This window comes from Balaenoptera physalus (assembly GCF_965194825.1).
Source record: "Balaenoptera physalus genome assembly, chromosome: 19".
NCBI lineage: Eukaryota > Metazoa > Chordata > Mammalia > Artiodactyla > Balaenopteridae > Balaenoptera > Balaenoptera physalus.
Genome location: NC_138900.1, coordinates 52,668,094 through 52,684,432, shown reverse-complemented (window position 1 = coordinate 52,684,432; position 16,339 = coordinate 52,668,094). Strand labels below are relative to the sequence as shown.

The 16,339-nt window shown below is 43.1% G+C and overlaps 1 protein-coding gene and 2 long non-coding RNA genes across 6 annotated transcripts in view; 2 read left to right on the top strand and 1 right to left on the bottom strand.

Annotated features, from left to right (window-relative positions):
* The window catches only part of LOC309648078, a 164,493-nt gene extending 153,208 nt beyond the window's left edge, over positions 1–11,285 (top strand). Inside the window, exons 3-4 of the long non-coding RNA XR_014256463.1 lie at positions 1,142–1,288; positions 9,212–11,285. This is a non-coding gene — a long non-coding RNA (uncharacterized lncRNA). The remainder of the gene's footprint in view (positions 1–1,141; positions 1,289–9,211) is intronic.
* Positions 3,563–16,339, bottom strand: part of ZFHX3 (zinc finger homeobox 3) — a 428,452-nt gene continuing 415,675 nt past the window's right edge. For all 3 annotated transcript variants that reach the window (XM_082436143.1, XM_082436142.1, XM_082436141.1), the window contains one exon: positions 3,563–13,046. In XM_082436143.1, the coding sequence (XP_082292269.1) occupies positions 11,419–13,046 (1,628 nt within the window). In that variant the 3' untranslated portion in view covers positions 3,563–11,418. The remainder of the gene's footprint in view (positions 13,047–16,339) is intronic.
* LOC309648079 lies at positions 13,024–16,147 on the top strand. 2 transcript variants are annotated; one of them, XR_014256464.1, is made up of 3 exons: positions 13,024–14,156; positions 15,222–15,925; positions 16,013–16,147. It is a non-coding gene; the product is annotated as an uncharacterized lncRNA (long non-coding RNA). The 2 variants fall into 2 exon arrangements; XR_014256465.1 differs by having other exon boundaries at positions 16,021–16,145.

The following is a 16,339-nucleotide window of genomic DNA, read 5'->3' as shown; positions in this document are numbered from 1 at the left end:
TCTTCTAGGTTGTCCATTTTATTGGCATATAGTTGCTTGTAGCAGTCTCTTATGATCCTGTGTATTTCTGTGGTGTCCATTGTAATTTCTCCTTTTCCATTCTAATCTTATTGATCTGAGTCCTCTCCCTTCTTTTCTTGATGAGCCTGGCTAAAGGTTTATGAATTTTGTTTATCTTCTTAAAGAACCAGCTTTTAGTTTCATTGATCTTTTCAGAAAAGGGACTGGACAGATGTGATGAGATAGATGTCATCTAGTGAATGACATTAGTTAAGGCTTTAAGTATAGAGGGAAAAGTACAGGGTGTGTTTGGAAGGTAGACTGGTGTTAGTGGAGCAGATTTTCTGCAGATAAGCATAGTGGGAAGGGTACCCTAGAACAAATCTTGAGAGTTTTGAAAGCAGGTAATGAGTTAACACTTAAGTTTTTCACTTATCATGGAGGTATTATTATATTACCAATTTAAGTAGGATCAAATTTCTGCCAAAATAATAAACATAACAAACAAATATAAGTTGACTTTCACAAGAATGACTAGTGTCTGCTGAGGCCAGATTTTTAGCATTCTTCTGTGTTAGTTATAAGGTAAGCCCTTTGAGTGCAATGAATTCATCTCAGAGTAAGAACCACACTTCCAAGTTAATGGATTTCCTTGAGCCACATTTAGTTAGCCTGAAAAATGATTTGTGTGAAGGATGTCATTGAAATAAAAGTGTTTTTCTTTTACTTGAATTACCTTTATGAATAGTGATAACCCTTATATCAAGGGGGAAGAGCTGAAATAGTGTTTTACTGTCAGTCATACTTCTGCTTCATGGGCTGACAACTTGAAAACCTAACAACTGGTTTTTCCACTCTATGTGGCATTATGGCAAGGCAAAAAGTGGCCAGAATTATGCATTTACCTACATTTCTTTCACTGCTCATCACTGTGATTAAGCAAAAGGATGAAGCAGTTTCAAACTTTGATCCTAAGAGTGAGTCAGCATCCGTCATGTTCAGGGAAGTCTGTTGGGGAAATCAGAGTCCTAAGTTAATTCACACCTTTTGGGAAATTTCATAAGCATAGGTAGCAACTTAGAAAGGTATGCAGGACTCTTACCATATATATCTAAAAACTATATTTGACTTCTACTTTCAGCTGAGATGGAGCAGTAGAGACCAGATGTACCTTTCCCACCTGAAACAACTAAAAAGACAAGACAAAATATATTAAAGAATGGTTCTTGAGACACTGGACACCACACAGTGAAGAACAGTGATCCCTGAGAGATGAGAAACAAATAAGGTAAGCCCTTTGATTATCCCACCCTACTGCCTTAAAGAGAGTTTCCAGGTTACAACTTAGGGTGAGGAACCTAGGTGGAATCCAGCAGACTCCCTGAGCTGAGGAGATAAAGGTGAGTCTGGGGAAAGCAAGGCAGCTAGAATTTGCAGGACAGAGTACCAGAGAAGAGAGACCTCTGGAGATCTTCACAGGGTCCTCCATGGTTATTCACAAAAGTGCTGACCAGTGCATGCATGTTAGGAAACTACTTGAGGCTGAGAAAGAACCAGCCCAAAAGGTAAGAGGGAACAGCACCTGATGCACATACAGGGTCAGAAAAAGTTCATGGAACATTTGAGTAGAGTTCTCAGAAGTTTCCTTCTTCAGTAATGGGGAACAATTAGCCCTTGGTTAGTGTGCTGGTCCTGCCCAACAAAACTTAAAAATAAGATATGAAGGGGTCAAACTGTTTTTAAGTAGCTTAAGCACATCCCAGAATAAACTGGAAATTTATAGGAATACAAAAATATCCAGCACTCAACAAGGTAAAATTCACAATAACTGGTATCCAATCAAAGATTACTAGACTTCTAAAGAGGCAAGAAAACACAATTCATAATGAGGAAAATAATCCAACCAACTTAGAACTTACATAGATTAGCAGAGGATGACAGTAAAGCAGTTATTTTAACTGTATGTGATATGTTCAAAAATTAAGTAGAGACATGGAAGGTCAAAAATGAAGCACATTCATTCCCCGTATGGGCTACCAAAAAAAAAAAAAAAAAAAAAGAAGCACACAGAGTAAAGAGTGCCCTGCCTCCAAAAAAGAAACTTCACCAAACCAGAGCATCAGTAAGCTATGAGTTAACTTAAAATGGTCTAATACATATATAACTGGAATCCCTGAAGGTGAAGGGGAGAAGGAGTGAAGCAGACAGAAAAAGAAAAAAAAAAAAGATTTGAGGAAATAATGGTTGAAGAATTTCTGATTTTGACAAAAAGTAGTACCTCACAGATCCATGAAGCTCCACAAATCCCAAACACAAGAAACATAAATGAAACTACACCAAGGCACATCATAACATGATGTGATAAAACTTGTGATAAAGAGAAAAAAATCTTAAAAGAGGAAAAAAGTACATTAAAAAATAAGGATGACAGCAGACTTCTTATTGGAAACAATTCGAATGAGAGAACAGTGGAGCAACATCTTTACAGTACTGAAAGAAACAAGTTTAGCTGAATACAAATCAGACTTTGAAAACTATTCAAACAACATCAAACTTAGAACCATATAACAAAGAAATCAAAGGCAGATGCTGTATGATAATATCCTATCTACAGGCAATATGCCAAAGCTTCATTTATATGTTATTATCCTCAGAGAAAAGGAAAAATGACTCACCAGTCATACTGCATAGCCTTTACCAGCCCTCTCATACCAGTATCAGCAATCTTATTGCCAGTACCATCACTGTTTCTGATTAAAAATGGAGAAAGTTCACAGAGCCATAGCTTCCTAAAGCCTGTGTCACTGATGGGTTCATACATGCAGAGGCTATACTCAAGCCTTTTCTCTGGGCTAATGTAGTTTTTACTCAGTTGTTCCCGTGCCTCTTCCTGATGTTTATTTTGCAGGTTACTAGAATAATAGTATTTTTTAAAGCTCTTCCTGTGTTTTGGGGTAAAAAGATCCTCTTGCTGCTTTCCTTTGGTGATTTCCTCTTTCAATTTTGTTTCATGTACAATTCATTCACTCTCACAGTCTCATTTTAGACACTGCTGCTCCCAACCTGTGTATTCAAACCACCTCAAAACAGGCAGTGGCAGTGAGCAGATTGTCACAAGCTATTCCATTTACTCTATTCTGTAAACCCAGACATTTAAGTGCTCACCTGCCAAGGCATGGTGAGGCAGGAATGTCTATTCTTGCAAACAAAAGCAAACTATAAGCCATCCTTTCCTCTGACCAAATTAATCACTAGAAGTTGGACATGAGAAGACTGAAGCACAGACTCAGTACAGTCCTCTTGTACAACTCATGAGCAGAAACACCCTGAAAAATCTCTACACCCTCTGAGATATGTACAGACAGGGAAACATCAGCTATAAACATATTGCAAAGGCTTGATGGGACTGACTTATATAACTGCAGTCCCCAAACCCTCTGTGAAGTAAAGCAAGGGTTAGAAAACTGTGATTCCTGGACTTTCCTGGTGGCGCAGTGGTTAAGAATCCGCCTACCAATGCAGGGGACACAGGTTTGAGCCCTGATCCAGGAAGATCCCACATGCTGCAGAGCAACTAAGCCCGTGCGCCACAACTACTGAGCCTGCACTCTAGAGCCCACAAGCCACAACTACTGAGCCCACGTGCCACAACTACTGAAGCCCGTGTGCCTAGAGCCCATGCTCCGTAACAAGAGAAGCCACTGCAATGAGAAGCCTGCGCACAACGAAGAGTAGCCCCCGCTTACCGCAACTAGAGAAAGCCCACGCGCGGCAACGAAGACCCAATGCAGCCAAAAAATAATTAATTAATTAAAAAGAAAAAAGCTGCAATTACAAGGGACCTACAGCAAAGAAGTGGAGAGTTAATACTGACAATAATAGGAGCAACAGGTATTCAGCACTCAGTATGTACCAGGCAGTGTTTGAAACATTTTACAGATATTAACTTATTTAATCTTTACAAGAAGCCTATGAAGCAGGTACCCTTATCCTCATGTTACACTGGGAATAATAATGCAATCCAAGTTACAGTGGTGGAGCCCCGTCAGTCTGACTCGAGCCCACTCTCTCGACCACTCTCCTAATGCTGTGTGGGGAGAAGGAACACTGGACAGAGGCTGAACGCATGGTCAGTGTCTTCTCCCCTCACTCATTACCTCACTCATTACCTCACTCTCCTGACCACCTTGGATCAATGTCACCCACTCTGCCTACTTTATGGATCATTTTGAGCAGCAAGAAGTAATTTTACAAAACTTCACAAAATATTTTAAGTGTCAAGCCAATAGAAAGCATTACAGAGGGGGTCTAAAAGACAGCAGCAATGCGTAAGGGGGCTTTTGGAAAGAGCAGTGTATTGAGCTTAGGAAGGCAAGGCAGAGTGAGTGTCCAAAGCAGCTTTTGGTGTTATGGAGGCAGAGAATGTCTGCTGATGCCTTTGTCACTTGCTACTCTTTGTTGTTTCTTAGCACTCATTTCTCAGGCCAAGGGATCTTGCCCCAAGAGTAAAACAGTTCATCTGAAAGCTTTCATACTTTTTTTTTTTAATTTTATTTATTTATTTATTTTATTTATGGCTGTGTTGGGTCTTCGTTTCTGTGCAAGGGCTTTCTCTAGTTGCGGCAAGCGGGGGCCACTCTTCATCGCGGTGCGCGGGCCTCTCACTATCGCGGCCTCTCTTGTTGCGGAGCACACGTTCCAGACGCGCAGGCTCAGTAGTTGTGGCTTACGGGCCTAGCTGCTCCGCGGCATGTGGGATCCTCCCAAACCAGGGCTCGAACCCGTGTCCCCTGCATTGGCAGGCAGATTCTCAACCACTGTGCCACCAGGGAAGCCCTTCATTCTTATATTAATAAGGGATCCCTAAATTGGATTAAACAGTCTCTTTGTTCCATATAGATAAGAAATTAAGCAATCATAAAGGATAAAGAACAAATTTATTTTTGCATCTGGAATTGAAAAACTCGAGAAGATAGCTTGAGAGGAATCTAAGCTAAATGATAAGACATTTAAAAAATATATGCCTCTAGTTAAGAAAAGAATGAAAGAGGGAAGGAAGAGAGGAAAGAAAGGAAGAAGGGAAGAAGGAAGGAAGGAAGGAAGGAAAGGAGGGAGGAGGGAATGGAGGGAGGAAGGGAAATACCCACCATCTTTGCTATGAAATAAAGGTAATGGAAAGCTTTGTCTATTTTAATGGCCCTGAGAGCACTAATTTTGCAAGTTTTGCTAGAGCCTTGGCTGGTCCACCCCCAGCAGAAATGTACAGAGACTGAGCAAGCACATCTGTCCTACTGTAATTAAGGCTGCAGAGCAGAGCAGCAGATGCAAACTTCTCATCCTTCAGCTTGACTCTTAAACTGCTTGTGCTCTTGTAACTTAAAGTCAAAACTTGTTAAAAGTGAGATTTGTAAGGTCATTAGTCTATAACAGGAGCTAGGCACTACAGACATTTCTTTAAATCGAAATTAGAAACACCTACCCGACTAACACATATCAGCCAGCTGTACTAAGATGTTGCCTTTTCACATTTTCCAGGGGGGGAAGACTATTAATTCCAAGGAGACTAATATCCACATGAACATGGTATTGAAGCCAGACTGGAAGACTTCTTTCCCCTTTAGTATAAAGCTTTTCCAGTAACAGAAAGAGTCCCTTGCCCAGCCCTCTCTCGATGTAATTTAGGTGCTTATTTTCTTGTTAAAAATTTACCTTAAGAAAAATTTGAATTGTAGTCACCTTCCTCCAAAGAGCTGAAGCAGCAAAACCTTGCTGCAAAACTAGTTCCATTTAAAACATTTCAGTGTGACCCTGCCAGACCCTAAAATAATTATAGCCTAGAAAGGCAGATGTGGCTTTGGGTCTGAACAATTTTTATCATACTGTACCTTTTCATGGGGTCAGAAGAAAGATCAGTGACATAACTGTGTGCCAAGAAAACACATTGAAGTAGAAGCCATCTGCTTCTGCAGGAACACCCAAAAGAAAGGTGCAATGCCTGGGGAAAGAGCAGGGTTTCATTAGGGACAGTGATACTACTTGTTTGGCATAGAGGTTCCAGCTACCAGTGAGGGAACCAACTTTTCCTTTCTGAGCTCTAGTAATGCCTGTACCAGTTGTAGAATTCTTTGAAATGTTGAGTTAATAGGGTCACTGCTGCTTCTTGAATGCCTGCTGCAGGAACTAAGAAAAAAGACTTGGTGGACAATGGCTGTCTAAGCCAATAGAAGAGGGTTTCAGAGCTCAACTCCTGGGGTAGAAAAGACCCCTGTTGGCTGAGGGCAGATGTTGCAGACCTTGCAAGAACACAGCTAGCTTGCAGTGCCATCCAGGCCTACTGCTAGAGTTGTGTAAATTATTTATGGGCTTTGGCTATAAATTAGAGATGAATGGAAGGCCTTTGGGCCTGATCTTGAATGTACGCCTATTAATGAATGTCATGCATTTTCTGCTGTAAGGGAGGGTTTTTGATAAGAGGACCAAGTTTCCTCTTGTATATAGGAATTACTAATGCTATTACTGTTTTGAAGACTGTTCTTATCTCAAATTCTGCTCTAACAGGGGTTTAAAAAATCCTTTGCTAGGAAAGGTAAATGTAGGCGATCATCCATTTAATTCAGCTCACCTTTCATATCCTTCCGTCGTAAACACGGGCTCTGATTCCCGTTTCAGAGAAGTTAAACTTACCTCTTTCCTCATCATCAGCAAAACTTCCTTGCTTGTGGTTGTCCCAAGTATCTAAAATTCTCATATAAACATTTGAATTAAAAGTAGAAATGCTATTAGGGCTCTTTGGGGCCAAATATCATCCAAGCTCTCAGGCTTACCCTTCTCAAAGAAATAAGCTAGTCAGCACCATCACCAAAACTTCCTGCACTTTCATGAGTGCCAGGAGATACAAGGACACTTAGAATTACCAGAGAGCTTGTGTACCTCAGAATAAGTGTCCCTGGCCACACAACCTCAGGATGCTGTTCAGACTTACACCTTGCCAGCCATCAACCTCTTTCTCACACATGCACACACAAACTCTGGTGACAGAGACAAGAACTTTTGCTCATATTTTTTTTAATGTATCACAATGAGCAGGAAACATACTTGATGAAATATTTTCAAAGGAGTATATTCAATTACCATCTACAATCAACTTAACTATGACAACAAAGTTTTTGTGACAAATTTTTTCAGTTTGAAAGTTCCATGTGGTTCTGTTAGTCTCCATGTATTTTGGTACAGTTCGAGATCAGCATTGTTACAGTAACAAAAAAGCTAACAAGACTACATTATAGAAAAACACCAAGAACATCATTTTTGGTTTCACTTGCTCTATTTTTTTTTTGTTTTTTTTTGTTGTTTTTTTTGTTTTTTTGTACATTGCAAAGGCTGTTCATATACCTCTTCACCTCAGGGTCACGTTCATGTATGCTTTCTTTCCTACCCAAACTTGCCCCCCTCCCCTCCGAAGAAAGTAAACAAACAAACAAACTAGTCAAAGCTTTGTTTCACAGTGGGCAGTATCTCAGCGCCAACAACCAACCAACTCAATTTATGCTTCTATTTAAAATGTTTTAATTTAATTTATTATTTAAAAAAAAATATGTCCATGAACATCAAGTGCACTGGCTTGGGTCTCTGCCTCTCTCTCCTGCAACTTCCTGCCATGCCTGATAAACTCAGGTTTAAACACGTGCTGTCTGTGTTACCTTATTTTCAATTGTGTAAAACTTTGGCCACATTCATCTCTTTAAATAGCTTTTAATTAAAAATAAAACTTCCTAGACTTAAACTTTTCCGTGTGTGTGTGTGTGTGTGTGTGTGTGTGTGTGTGTGTGTGTGCGCATGCATGTGTAGGTGTGTGTTATGTGTTTCCTTCTTAAGTTTCTTTTTGGAGGATGGAGGAAATAACTCCCATTCTGTGGGCCCATTTGGTGCTATGACTGAATGGTGTCTGGCACCAACCCACACTGTGGAGATTCAGAAAAAAAAACAACCAACCAAAAATATGAAGTATCAATGGAGGTGAAGAACTAATTCAAAAAGTGATTTGAGATATCCTATTCAGCTGTGGACTATGCAGCAGACAGGGGTAAATTCTCCGAGTGGGACCGATCTAAACAGTTGAGCATTGTAGTGAATTCATGCTTTGTAAATGATACTGGTCACAGCCGTGGTGGATGCCAGCCCACAGACATCTAACTAGCTCGTGTTTGACCTCTAAGCTTCACCATCACCGACTGCTTTGCTACTTCTAGGTTAATGCTGAGAAGAATTTTTTTTTTGAATGTACGTATATGTGGGCGGTATACTTGTAGAGGAAAGCATTAAGTGTGCAACCCACTCCAGGTTGAAACACTCACATAACCCCACTGAGGAACAGTGGTGGGTAGAAGCATGCTTAGTCAGTCTACCCAACCATCTTGCTATTGCCGAACACACCCACAGGTCGAGGCATGGCATAACAAAAACACTGACAGTCACTCTGCCTCACAGAGGGAGGATGGCATGGTAGCTCAAAAAAAAAAAAAAAAAAGAAAAAAGAAAGGAAAGAAGAAAAAAAACTTTGGGGAGGGGTGGCAAAATTACAAGGAAATGAACTTGAGGGGGGAGGGAAAGGGATAGAAATTGCACTATTACCAAACAGTTACCATTTTTAAAAACAAAGTTTTCAGAAAAGACCTAGCAGAATTTGACAGGTAAAACTAGTGTTAAATTGTTAATTGATATCACATAGAGAACCAAAAACAAACAATTTTTTTCTATATGATACAGACACAGAGTAACATACAACAGTTAAATGGCAAAAAATATATATATATATATTTCATAGAGTTACAAACAAGATAAAATAATGGAAAACAAAAAACTGTACAACTTCAAAATTTAAAAATGTTCATCTCAAACACAGGGAGAAATACAAGAATTCTTGTTAAAAGAAATAGCTTGTTAAAACAGCAAATGTTTTGCGTACTTGTTTTTTGACACCTTATGCTACGACTGGATACTGGTATGAATAGTTAGATGGTATTCTTTAGTATTTCTACTTAAAAAAAAAAAACAATTAAAAAAGGAATTTGCACTGTGCATCAGTCAGCCTAGTTAGAAATATATACAACAGTTCAGGATCTACTCTTTCATTAAACTAAAAACAAATTCATAAAAATAAAATAGTCCCGGCTAAAAAAGAAAAAGAGAAAAAAAAGAAATTCATTTTCAGATCTTGGAATGCTCCAGTCTTTTTGCAAAGTCGATGAGTGGCTTCAGCACTGGGGAAGAAGCCCGAAAGGTGACCAGATGGAACCTGCATTCACAGTCTTCAAAGTTCCCTTTTGAAACATAAGGAAGAGAATGAAGGGGAGAAGGATTTCACACTTTCGGGGTAAGGGGAGATTTTTTTCTGTTGATGTTTGGTTATGAAGGTGAAACAGCAAAGCATCTATTTGTCTCCAAAATCTACGTTATAGCAGCACAAAGGTTTCCTTTCAAAGTTCAGACCGCTTTTTTAAGATGAGAAAGGGTGTATGTTGCGTTGTGTTGTGTGTTGCAGGAATACGGATATTAACATAAACACAAGTGCCTCACACACAGTTCCTTTTTTGCTCTCTGTACGTACATTGCTATCTGCTTCTTTGTTGGCTGCACTCTGGATCACTCGCTGCTCAGACTGCCTAACACAAGGACAAAACTTTGAAGTAAAAAGTGTGTCTTTTGGTATATGGAATTGTCTTTAACAGCTGCCTCTCTGCTTGCAGAAGAAGCACATAACAACCTGGGAATCTTCTGTTTTACTCTTTCTTTTATTAAACTAAGTCTTGTTTATTTAAATCAGAAACAAATTCTCAAGTAACAAGAACCCTTTCCCTTTTTTCTGCCTCAGCAGTGAAAGGGTGTGTCTTTGGATTTTATTTAAAGCATGAAATTTCTTTTTCTGAGAGAGGAAAGAAAACAAAACAAAAACACAGAAACCAAACCCCTAACCAAAAACTTTTATAGAAAAGAAAAGCACACAGCCCAATTACACAAACCGAAACAAATGCTTTAGCTTAGGAAAAGAATATTTGAAGCATCTACCAAACAAGGAGGGGAAAAAAAGGGTGAAAAGAAAAACCAAAGGAAGGATAAATAAAAAATAAATGTACAAGGCTAACAGACATAGGTAACTAGAATTATATGCCTTTAAAAAGTTTCAACTCCCCAACCAAAAATAATCTGTGAGGATCCTAATGACCCCTAGAACCCTTTGAAATTCTTTCTTTAGTTTTATAAAATAATTCTGCAGCGACCCTCTAAGAAACGAAGGCAGCTACCTTAAGTGGGAGATTATAGGGTGGGAGGAGGAAAGAGAAAGTGGAATTAAGGGACAAAGGGGGAGAAAAGCTTAGGTGAATCAACGGATTGCAATCTATCTGCTAGGAATGAACAAGACAACATCAAATGAGGAGCTGTCAGCTGGACCATACAAAAAGCTAAATGTACACAAAAGGTTTTTTTTTTTTTTTCCTTTTAAATCTACCATACTGCTTCAGTTCATTTCCAATGCAACAATCTACTCAACACCAAAAATGGTCATATCTATCATAAATACAGAAAGTCAGTTTTTAAAACTTATTTTTTTAAGCTACAAGTCCTCAACACTCTGTGTGTGGGTTTTTTTTTTTTTTTCTGAAAGTGGGAGTGCTTAACTTTTCCCCTTGAAATTGGCTTCAGCAGAAAAGCTATCCTTAAAATCCCCAGAAAGCTAAAGCAGTTCACATTGTTTTTCTCAAATACTTTCTGCCCGTTTTTAAATTAACAAAACAAAAAATCTTTTCTGGAACGAAAACAAAAACCAAAAAAAAAAAAAAAAAAAAAACCCCAAAAAATAATATATATAAAACAATGATTCTGAAAACAGAACAAAGTGTGAGCCATTGACCTGAGAATAAAAAGACATTACATTTCTTTTTTTCTTTTAGCAAGCCATTGGTATCTGAATGCTAAGATAGCAAGAAATTTAAAACTGTAACAAGGTGGACTGCTTTCCCATACAGTGCATGCCGGGCTCCTCTGTGCTATCAACGTGGGGCATTTAGTGAAAAGGGGCAAATATACAAGGGGTTTAAGCTCCAAAGACATAGGGAGGCCCTGTGGACTTCTGTTTCCCAGACCGATAGTACCTTCAAAAGGACACAATGTAACAGGGTTAAGTTTTTTCTTTTTTTTTAATATTAGAAAAGAAAAGACAAGAATGTAAAATCACCGGCATAGATAGGTATATGGGAAAACAACCCACGCTTTTTCTTTTTTTTCCTTTTTTTTTTTCCTTTTTTTTTTTTTTTTTTTTTGGTTAGAAGCTTTGGAATTGCAGTTAGTCTATTTTTGAAATTGGTTTGTTATTAATTTTTTTATTTAAATTCATTTGTTTGTATTGTTCATCTTCAAAGCTTACAATCTGAAGGTGTCCGTTCCTACACTGGTCAGACCACTGTCCTTGGGGCAGCTGGGGTCTTTGGGACCCTCCACCGGGCTCGCCGGTCCGTCGGACTTTTGGCTGAGATCCGTGTCAGACTCCTCCGAATAGTCGTCTGTTGGCATCGAGGGCTGAACCCCTGAGGTGCTGCATGAACTTGAGGTAACCGTTGAAGATGAGGAGAGAGGAGGAAAAGAAGGGGGCTTCGCGGCCGAAGCCCGGGAGACCACTTGCGGCCAAGACTTCCTGGAGGCGTGGGGGGAAGCGGAGGACGAGGAGGGGGCGGCGGCCGACAGGGGAGGGGGGCTGTCGTTTGAGTGAGCGGCAGACTGCGAGGTAGATGCGGTGCTAGGATCGGGGAAGCAGGCAGAGTGAGGTAATAAACTAGGGTGCTCTTTGGCGTTTCTTGCTGCTCTCGTGATTGTTCTGTGTTTGTGCAAGGCCGACTCGAGATGTTGACTCAGAGCTTCCTCCCCACAGAGCGCGCTCTCGCACGCCAGGCAGTGGTACGAGCCGCCGCCGCCGCCGCCGCCGCCGCCCGTGGGGACGTGAAGCACCATCTCTTGCAGGTTCACCACAGACTGGCCGAAGAAGCAGAGGGACTTCAGGTGGCTCCTCGCCGCCTCCTCGTCACTGAAGCCCGCCTGGCACTTGCGGCAGACCAACTTGTACTGCACCTTTGGAACAATGAAGGGGTCGTAGAGGGAGTCCGCACTTTTGCTTTCTGCTTCTGGCTCTTCGGGGGGTTTCGGCAGGAGGGGGGACACCTCACGGGGTGCGTTTTTCTGCTCTTCTGGTCTGGGGGATTCTTTGGCAGGGTCTTTGTCTGGGGAAGCAGCCCCCTGGGGGACTGGGGTTTGGCTTGCTTTGGGCTGCTGCACTTTTTGCTGCTGCAGCTGCCGCTGCTGCTGCTGCTGGATGGCCTCCTGCAGACTCTGCTGGTATTGCTGGTACTGCTGCAGTAGGGAGCCCGGGGACAGCCCCATCAGGGCCTGCGACAGCGCAGGGCTGTAGGGGAACAGGCCTTCCATGCCGTACATAGGCTGCAGGTACCCGCTCTGCAGGGCGCCGGGGATCTGGGGGGCGTAATAAGGAGAGAAGCCTGGTACAAAGTAAGGGAGGAACTGGCTCGTGAGCAACGCTGTGGGGTCCGAAGTCAAGGCTGCCTGCAGGGCCTGCAGCTGCGCAGGGTCCACTGCATACTCCATGGCGGGCAGCGGTGCTGAGATCGTGGCTGTGGCCGCCGTGGGGGCCTCTCCTTTCTCCTTCTTGGGGACGGGCAGGGGTTCCCCTTTCCCTTTGTGTGCCTTTTCCTTCTCCTTTCCCTTCTCACCGTCTCTGTCCTTGCGTTGCTGTTGCTGCTGCTGCGGCGGGAGCTGCGGCGTGGGTGGTGGCTGGGCTGCTGGCGGCGGCGGCGGCTGCGCCTGCGGCGGCTGCAGTTGGGGGCTTGGCAGAGGGGCCGTCGCCGTGGGGGCCTGTGCTGGGGTGGGGGAGCTCAGCGACGCTGAGGGCGGTTTATTTGGTAATCCAGACGTGGGGAGGCCGGGGGAAGGAACTGTTGTGCTGGGCAGACCCATCAAGTTCGGTTTAGGAGACGTTAAAGCTGAAAGGAATGGAGACAGAGAAATCACGTGTCACTCTGGGGTGCTGGGGCTGGTGCTCAAGATGTTTCACCTGTGTCACTGGCACAGGGTCTAAGAGCTCAAGGTTTGAACTTGGAGGATCCTGTTGATCCAACGGCTTTCCCGCCAGGCCCAGGTTGGATAGCAGGTATTCTATCCGGGCCCAGCCCTGGGTCAGCTCCCATACCTCCCATACCAGCTAAACAACTTCCAACACCTTCCTGCCCAACGTGCCACACCCATCCCACTCGGTCATGTTTTCTCTGCTGTGCTCCCAGCTGCCATTCACTCTGCCCAAGGCAATTAGTCTGGAGGCCCCCAGACTAGCTGCTGCCAGCCGGGACCCATCTGAACCAATGGCCTTCATCAAAAGCCCCACAGAGATAGTACGGTCAAGAGGCCCCACCAGAAGCTGTCTGGAGAAGAGAGCGAAAGCAAGAAACCCGGCCAGGCACCAAGACCACCTGAACAAACACAACAGGCTCTACACATGTGCTTCTCTGACCTCCACTGCTGCAGGTGAATGGATGTGTTAGGAGGGCACAGAGAGGAGGAGCAATGGGAAGAAATGAAAACAATCCATTCAAGGTCAACAGTGGCACTGCTTTGGCTCAGCTGATCTGCTTTAACAGATCTGCTGAAAAATGTAACCACCTAGGAATAGGATTCTGGAGTCCACCGGAAAAATGAGCATTTTCTTCTCCTGCCCCTATCTGAATAACATACAGGAAGATTAGGACTGCAGATGCTTGAGAGAGCAGCCACAGGAAAAGGAGAAAAGCAATGTCAAAGTGCTGGCACCAGCAATTCCTAAGACATCACAGCCTACCCCAGGCACCACTGCTTGTGGGTGGCAGACCATGTCACCAGGCGCACGCAGGGCACAGCCCCATCCTCAGTCACACTCAGGCCTAATCTACCACTACCTGTAAAGCCTTCACCCAGTCCCAGAGCCTAACCTCCTCCCTGACCCATAACTATCTCCTGGGTTGAATCTTTTGTTTCAGGGTGATGGAGGGCTGCTGCTGGTTCATGAAGACTAGCAAGGTGGCGGTGAAGGACAGCACTGACCACATCCAAGACCCTAGACGGTATGCATCCCTTCTCTTCAGAGGACACCAAAATGTAAAATCAGAAATCCCACAGCCCCTCACTACTTTATCTGGACCACCTTCAGCAAGAAAGCTGGGGTGGGGTTCCAAACAAGTCACTGTCTTCATGAGAAAAAACACTCTGAAGCCCAACCCACGTGAAGACAATGTTGATTTCTGGTTCCAGTGGTGCAGTATTCCCTGGGCTATCACACTGCATTAAAAAACCCTCAGATTTTGGGTGAAGAGAACAAGGTTGCCTCAAGTTGCCAGTCCCAGAAAAAACAGGCATTAACTTTTGGATAGCCAAGTAGGATGCTTCCCTCAGCATCACATAACATCATTAATTTACTCTTCCAAAATGGCAGAAAGGGACCACTGAAATTAAGTCATCCAATTTCCTGAATGCACTTAAGGGACTGAAATCAGAGGAGAAGATGTGTGTGACTTAGAAAAACTCAGTAAAGGCTTGTTGGTTAAAGTGGCACAAAGCAGATTATGAATTCCAACTTGGGACATGGCTTCGTCTATTTCTAGGCAACAGGCTTGCTCCAAGTTTTAGGTTGGAGCTGTAGCCAGAGCCAAATGATCAGTGGGGCAGAGAAGGAACCGCCTATTGATCTCCCCATCCCTCTGGCATCAGGCTTCCAGAAAAGAACTGACTTTCCCTATCTTGAACTGACAGTGCACAAAAGAGATTCAATTTTAAGAAACATGTACTGCACCTCTGCTATTTACCAGGCTCTGCACTAGCCATGTGAGATAAAGTAGCTCAATACATTCTCACAATAATTCTGTGGCTTTGGTTTTCTCATCTGTAAGATCAGAACCAAACAAGTCACTTCATCCCCCTGAGGCTGAGTCACGTACTCCTGGAGTCGGACTGACGAGGTATGGACCGTGGCTGACACACATCGCCGTGTGATATTGGGCCTATTAGTTGACTGCTTGGAACCTCAGCTTTCCACAGTAGATGGATGTAGGGATTAAATGGAAGCTCATATGGACAGAGCTTACCATTGGGCCTGACATATTAAACACAAGTTCTTTCTTTCCTAATTCCAGATGCAGTGCTCCTGGGAGCTGTGGTACAGTCAGACGGTGGTAACTGGGGCATGCCTGGCTGCCTTGAATGATTAAGAGCATATCTATCCTCCTACCTGGAGTCCACTCTAAGTGGTCAGAACCTGAGTAGCACTAAACATATACCTGTTGACTGACTGGCTCATACTGGGTGCTGTGGAAGGAGTACAGAGCACTGGGAGCCCAGAGGCCTTCAAGGGAGTAATAGCACCGGGAGCCCGGCTCCTACCCTAGCTTGTTGAATGGTCTTGACCTCTCTGGGCCTCAGTTTTCTCATCTGTAAAACAAGGGGAATAGACCAGACATTTTGATTCTAATATTTTCACATTATTATGAAATGTTGGGCCTTCCCAAGCCCCTCTTCCAAGGTCCCGGGCTGCAAGGGAAGCTCAGTGCCCAGCCACCTTCCATAGTCGCTTTCTTGGCTTACGTCTAGCTGACTTTTATCATCATTCTGTGACATTACTTGCCAACAAATGTAAGCAACGACTTCTAAATCTTAAATGCTTTCTTTTCTTGTTCTTCTCTTTGGTTAAGAAACTGGGATCTGGAATGAGGTAGCCCCTCACGTTCTGTAAAACACTGCCAAAATTATAAAACTTGGATTTAATTCAACCAGAAACCAGGGCTGCTCTGGGAAGCAGCAGAACCACTTCAACCCCTGGGAACAGGGCCATGTTTTGAAGGTAAGGAGGCACTCTGAGGGGCTCTCCTTTGGTGAATGTGTACTGGTCAACACAGGCTGTGGAGGGACCCGCTAACTTGTGCCTCAGTCTCACAGGATCCTGGAAGTGAAAGTCCAATTTAGGGAAGACAGCTGGATTCAGAGAAGACGGGTGAGGGCAGAGGAGGAGGAACAAGAGAGGTACACAGGAAGAACCGCGGCACTCCCTACGAAGTGGAAAAATAACTACCAAGTACGTGACTCTGAATTAGAAAGGGAAACGGGCAGAAGAAAACGAAGGCGTGTTACCATTAACATTTTTGTCTGTCTAGAGGACTATAACATGTCATAATTCAGAACCACAGTGCCCAATACGAGTTCCTGGTCAGTGCATTCCAGTACAAAGGCAGTCTAATTAAAAACCAGGGACTTCCCT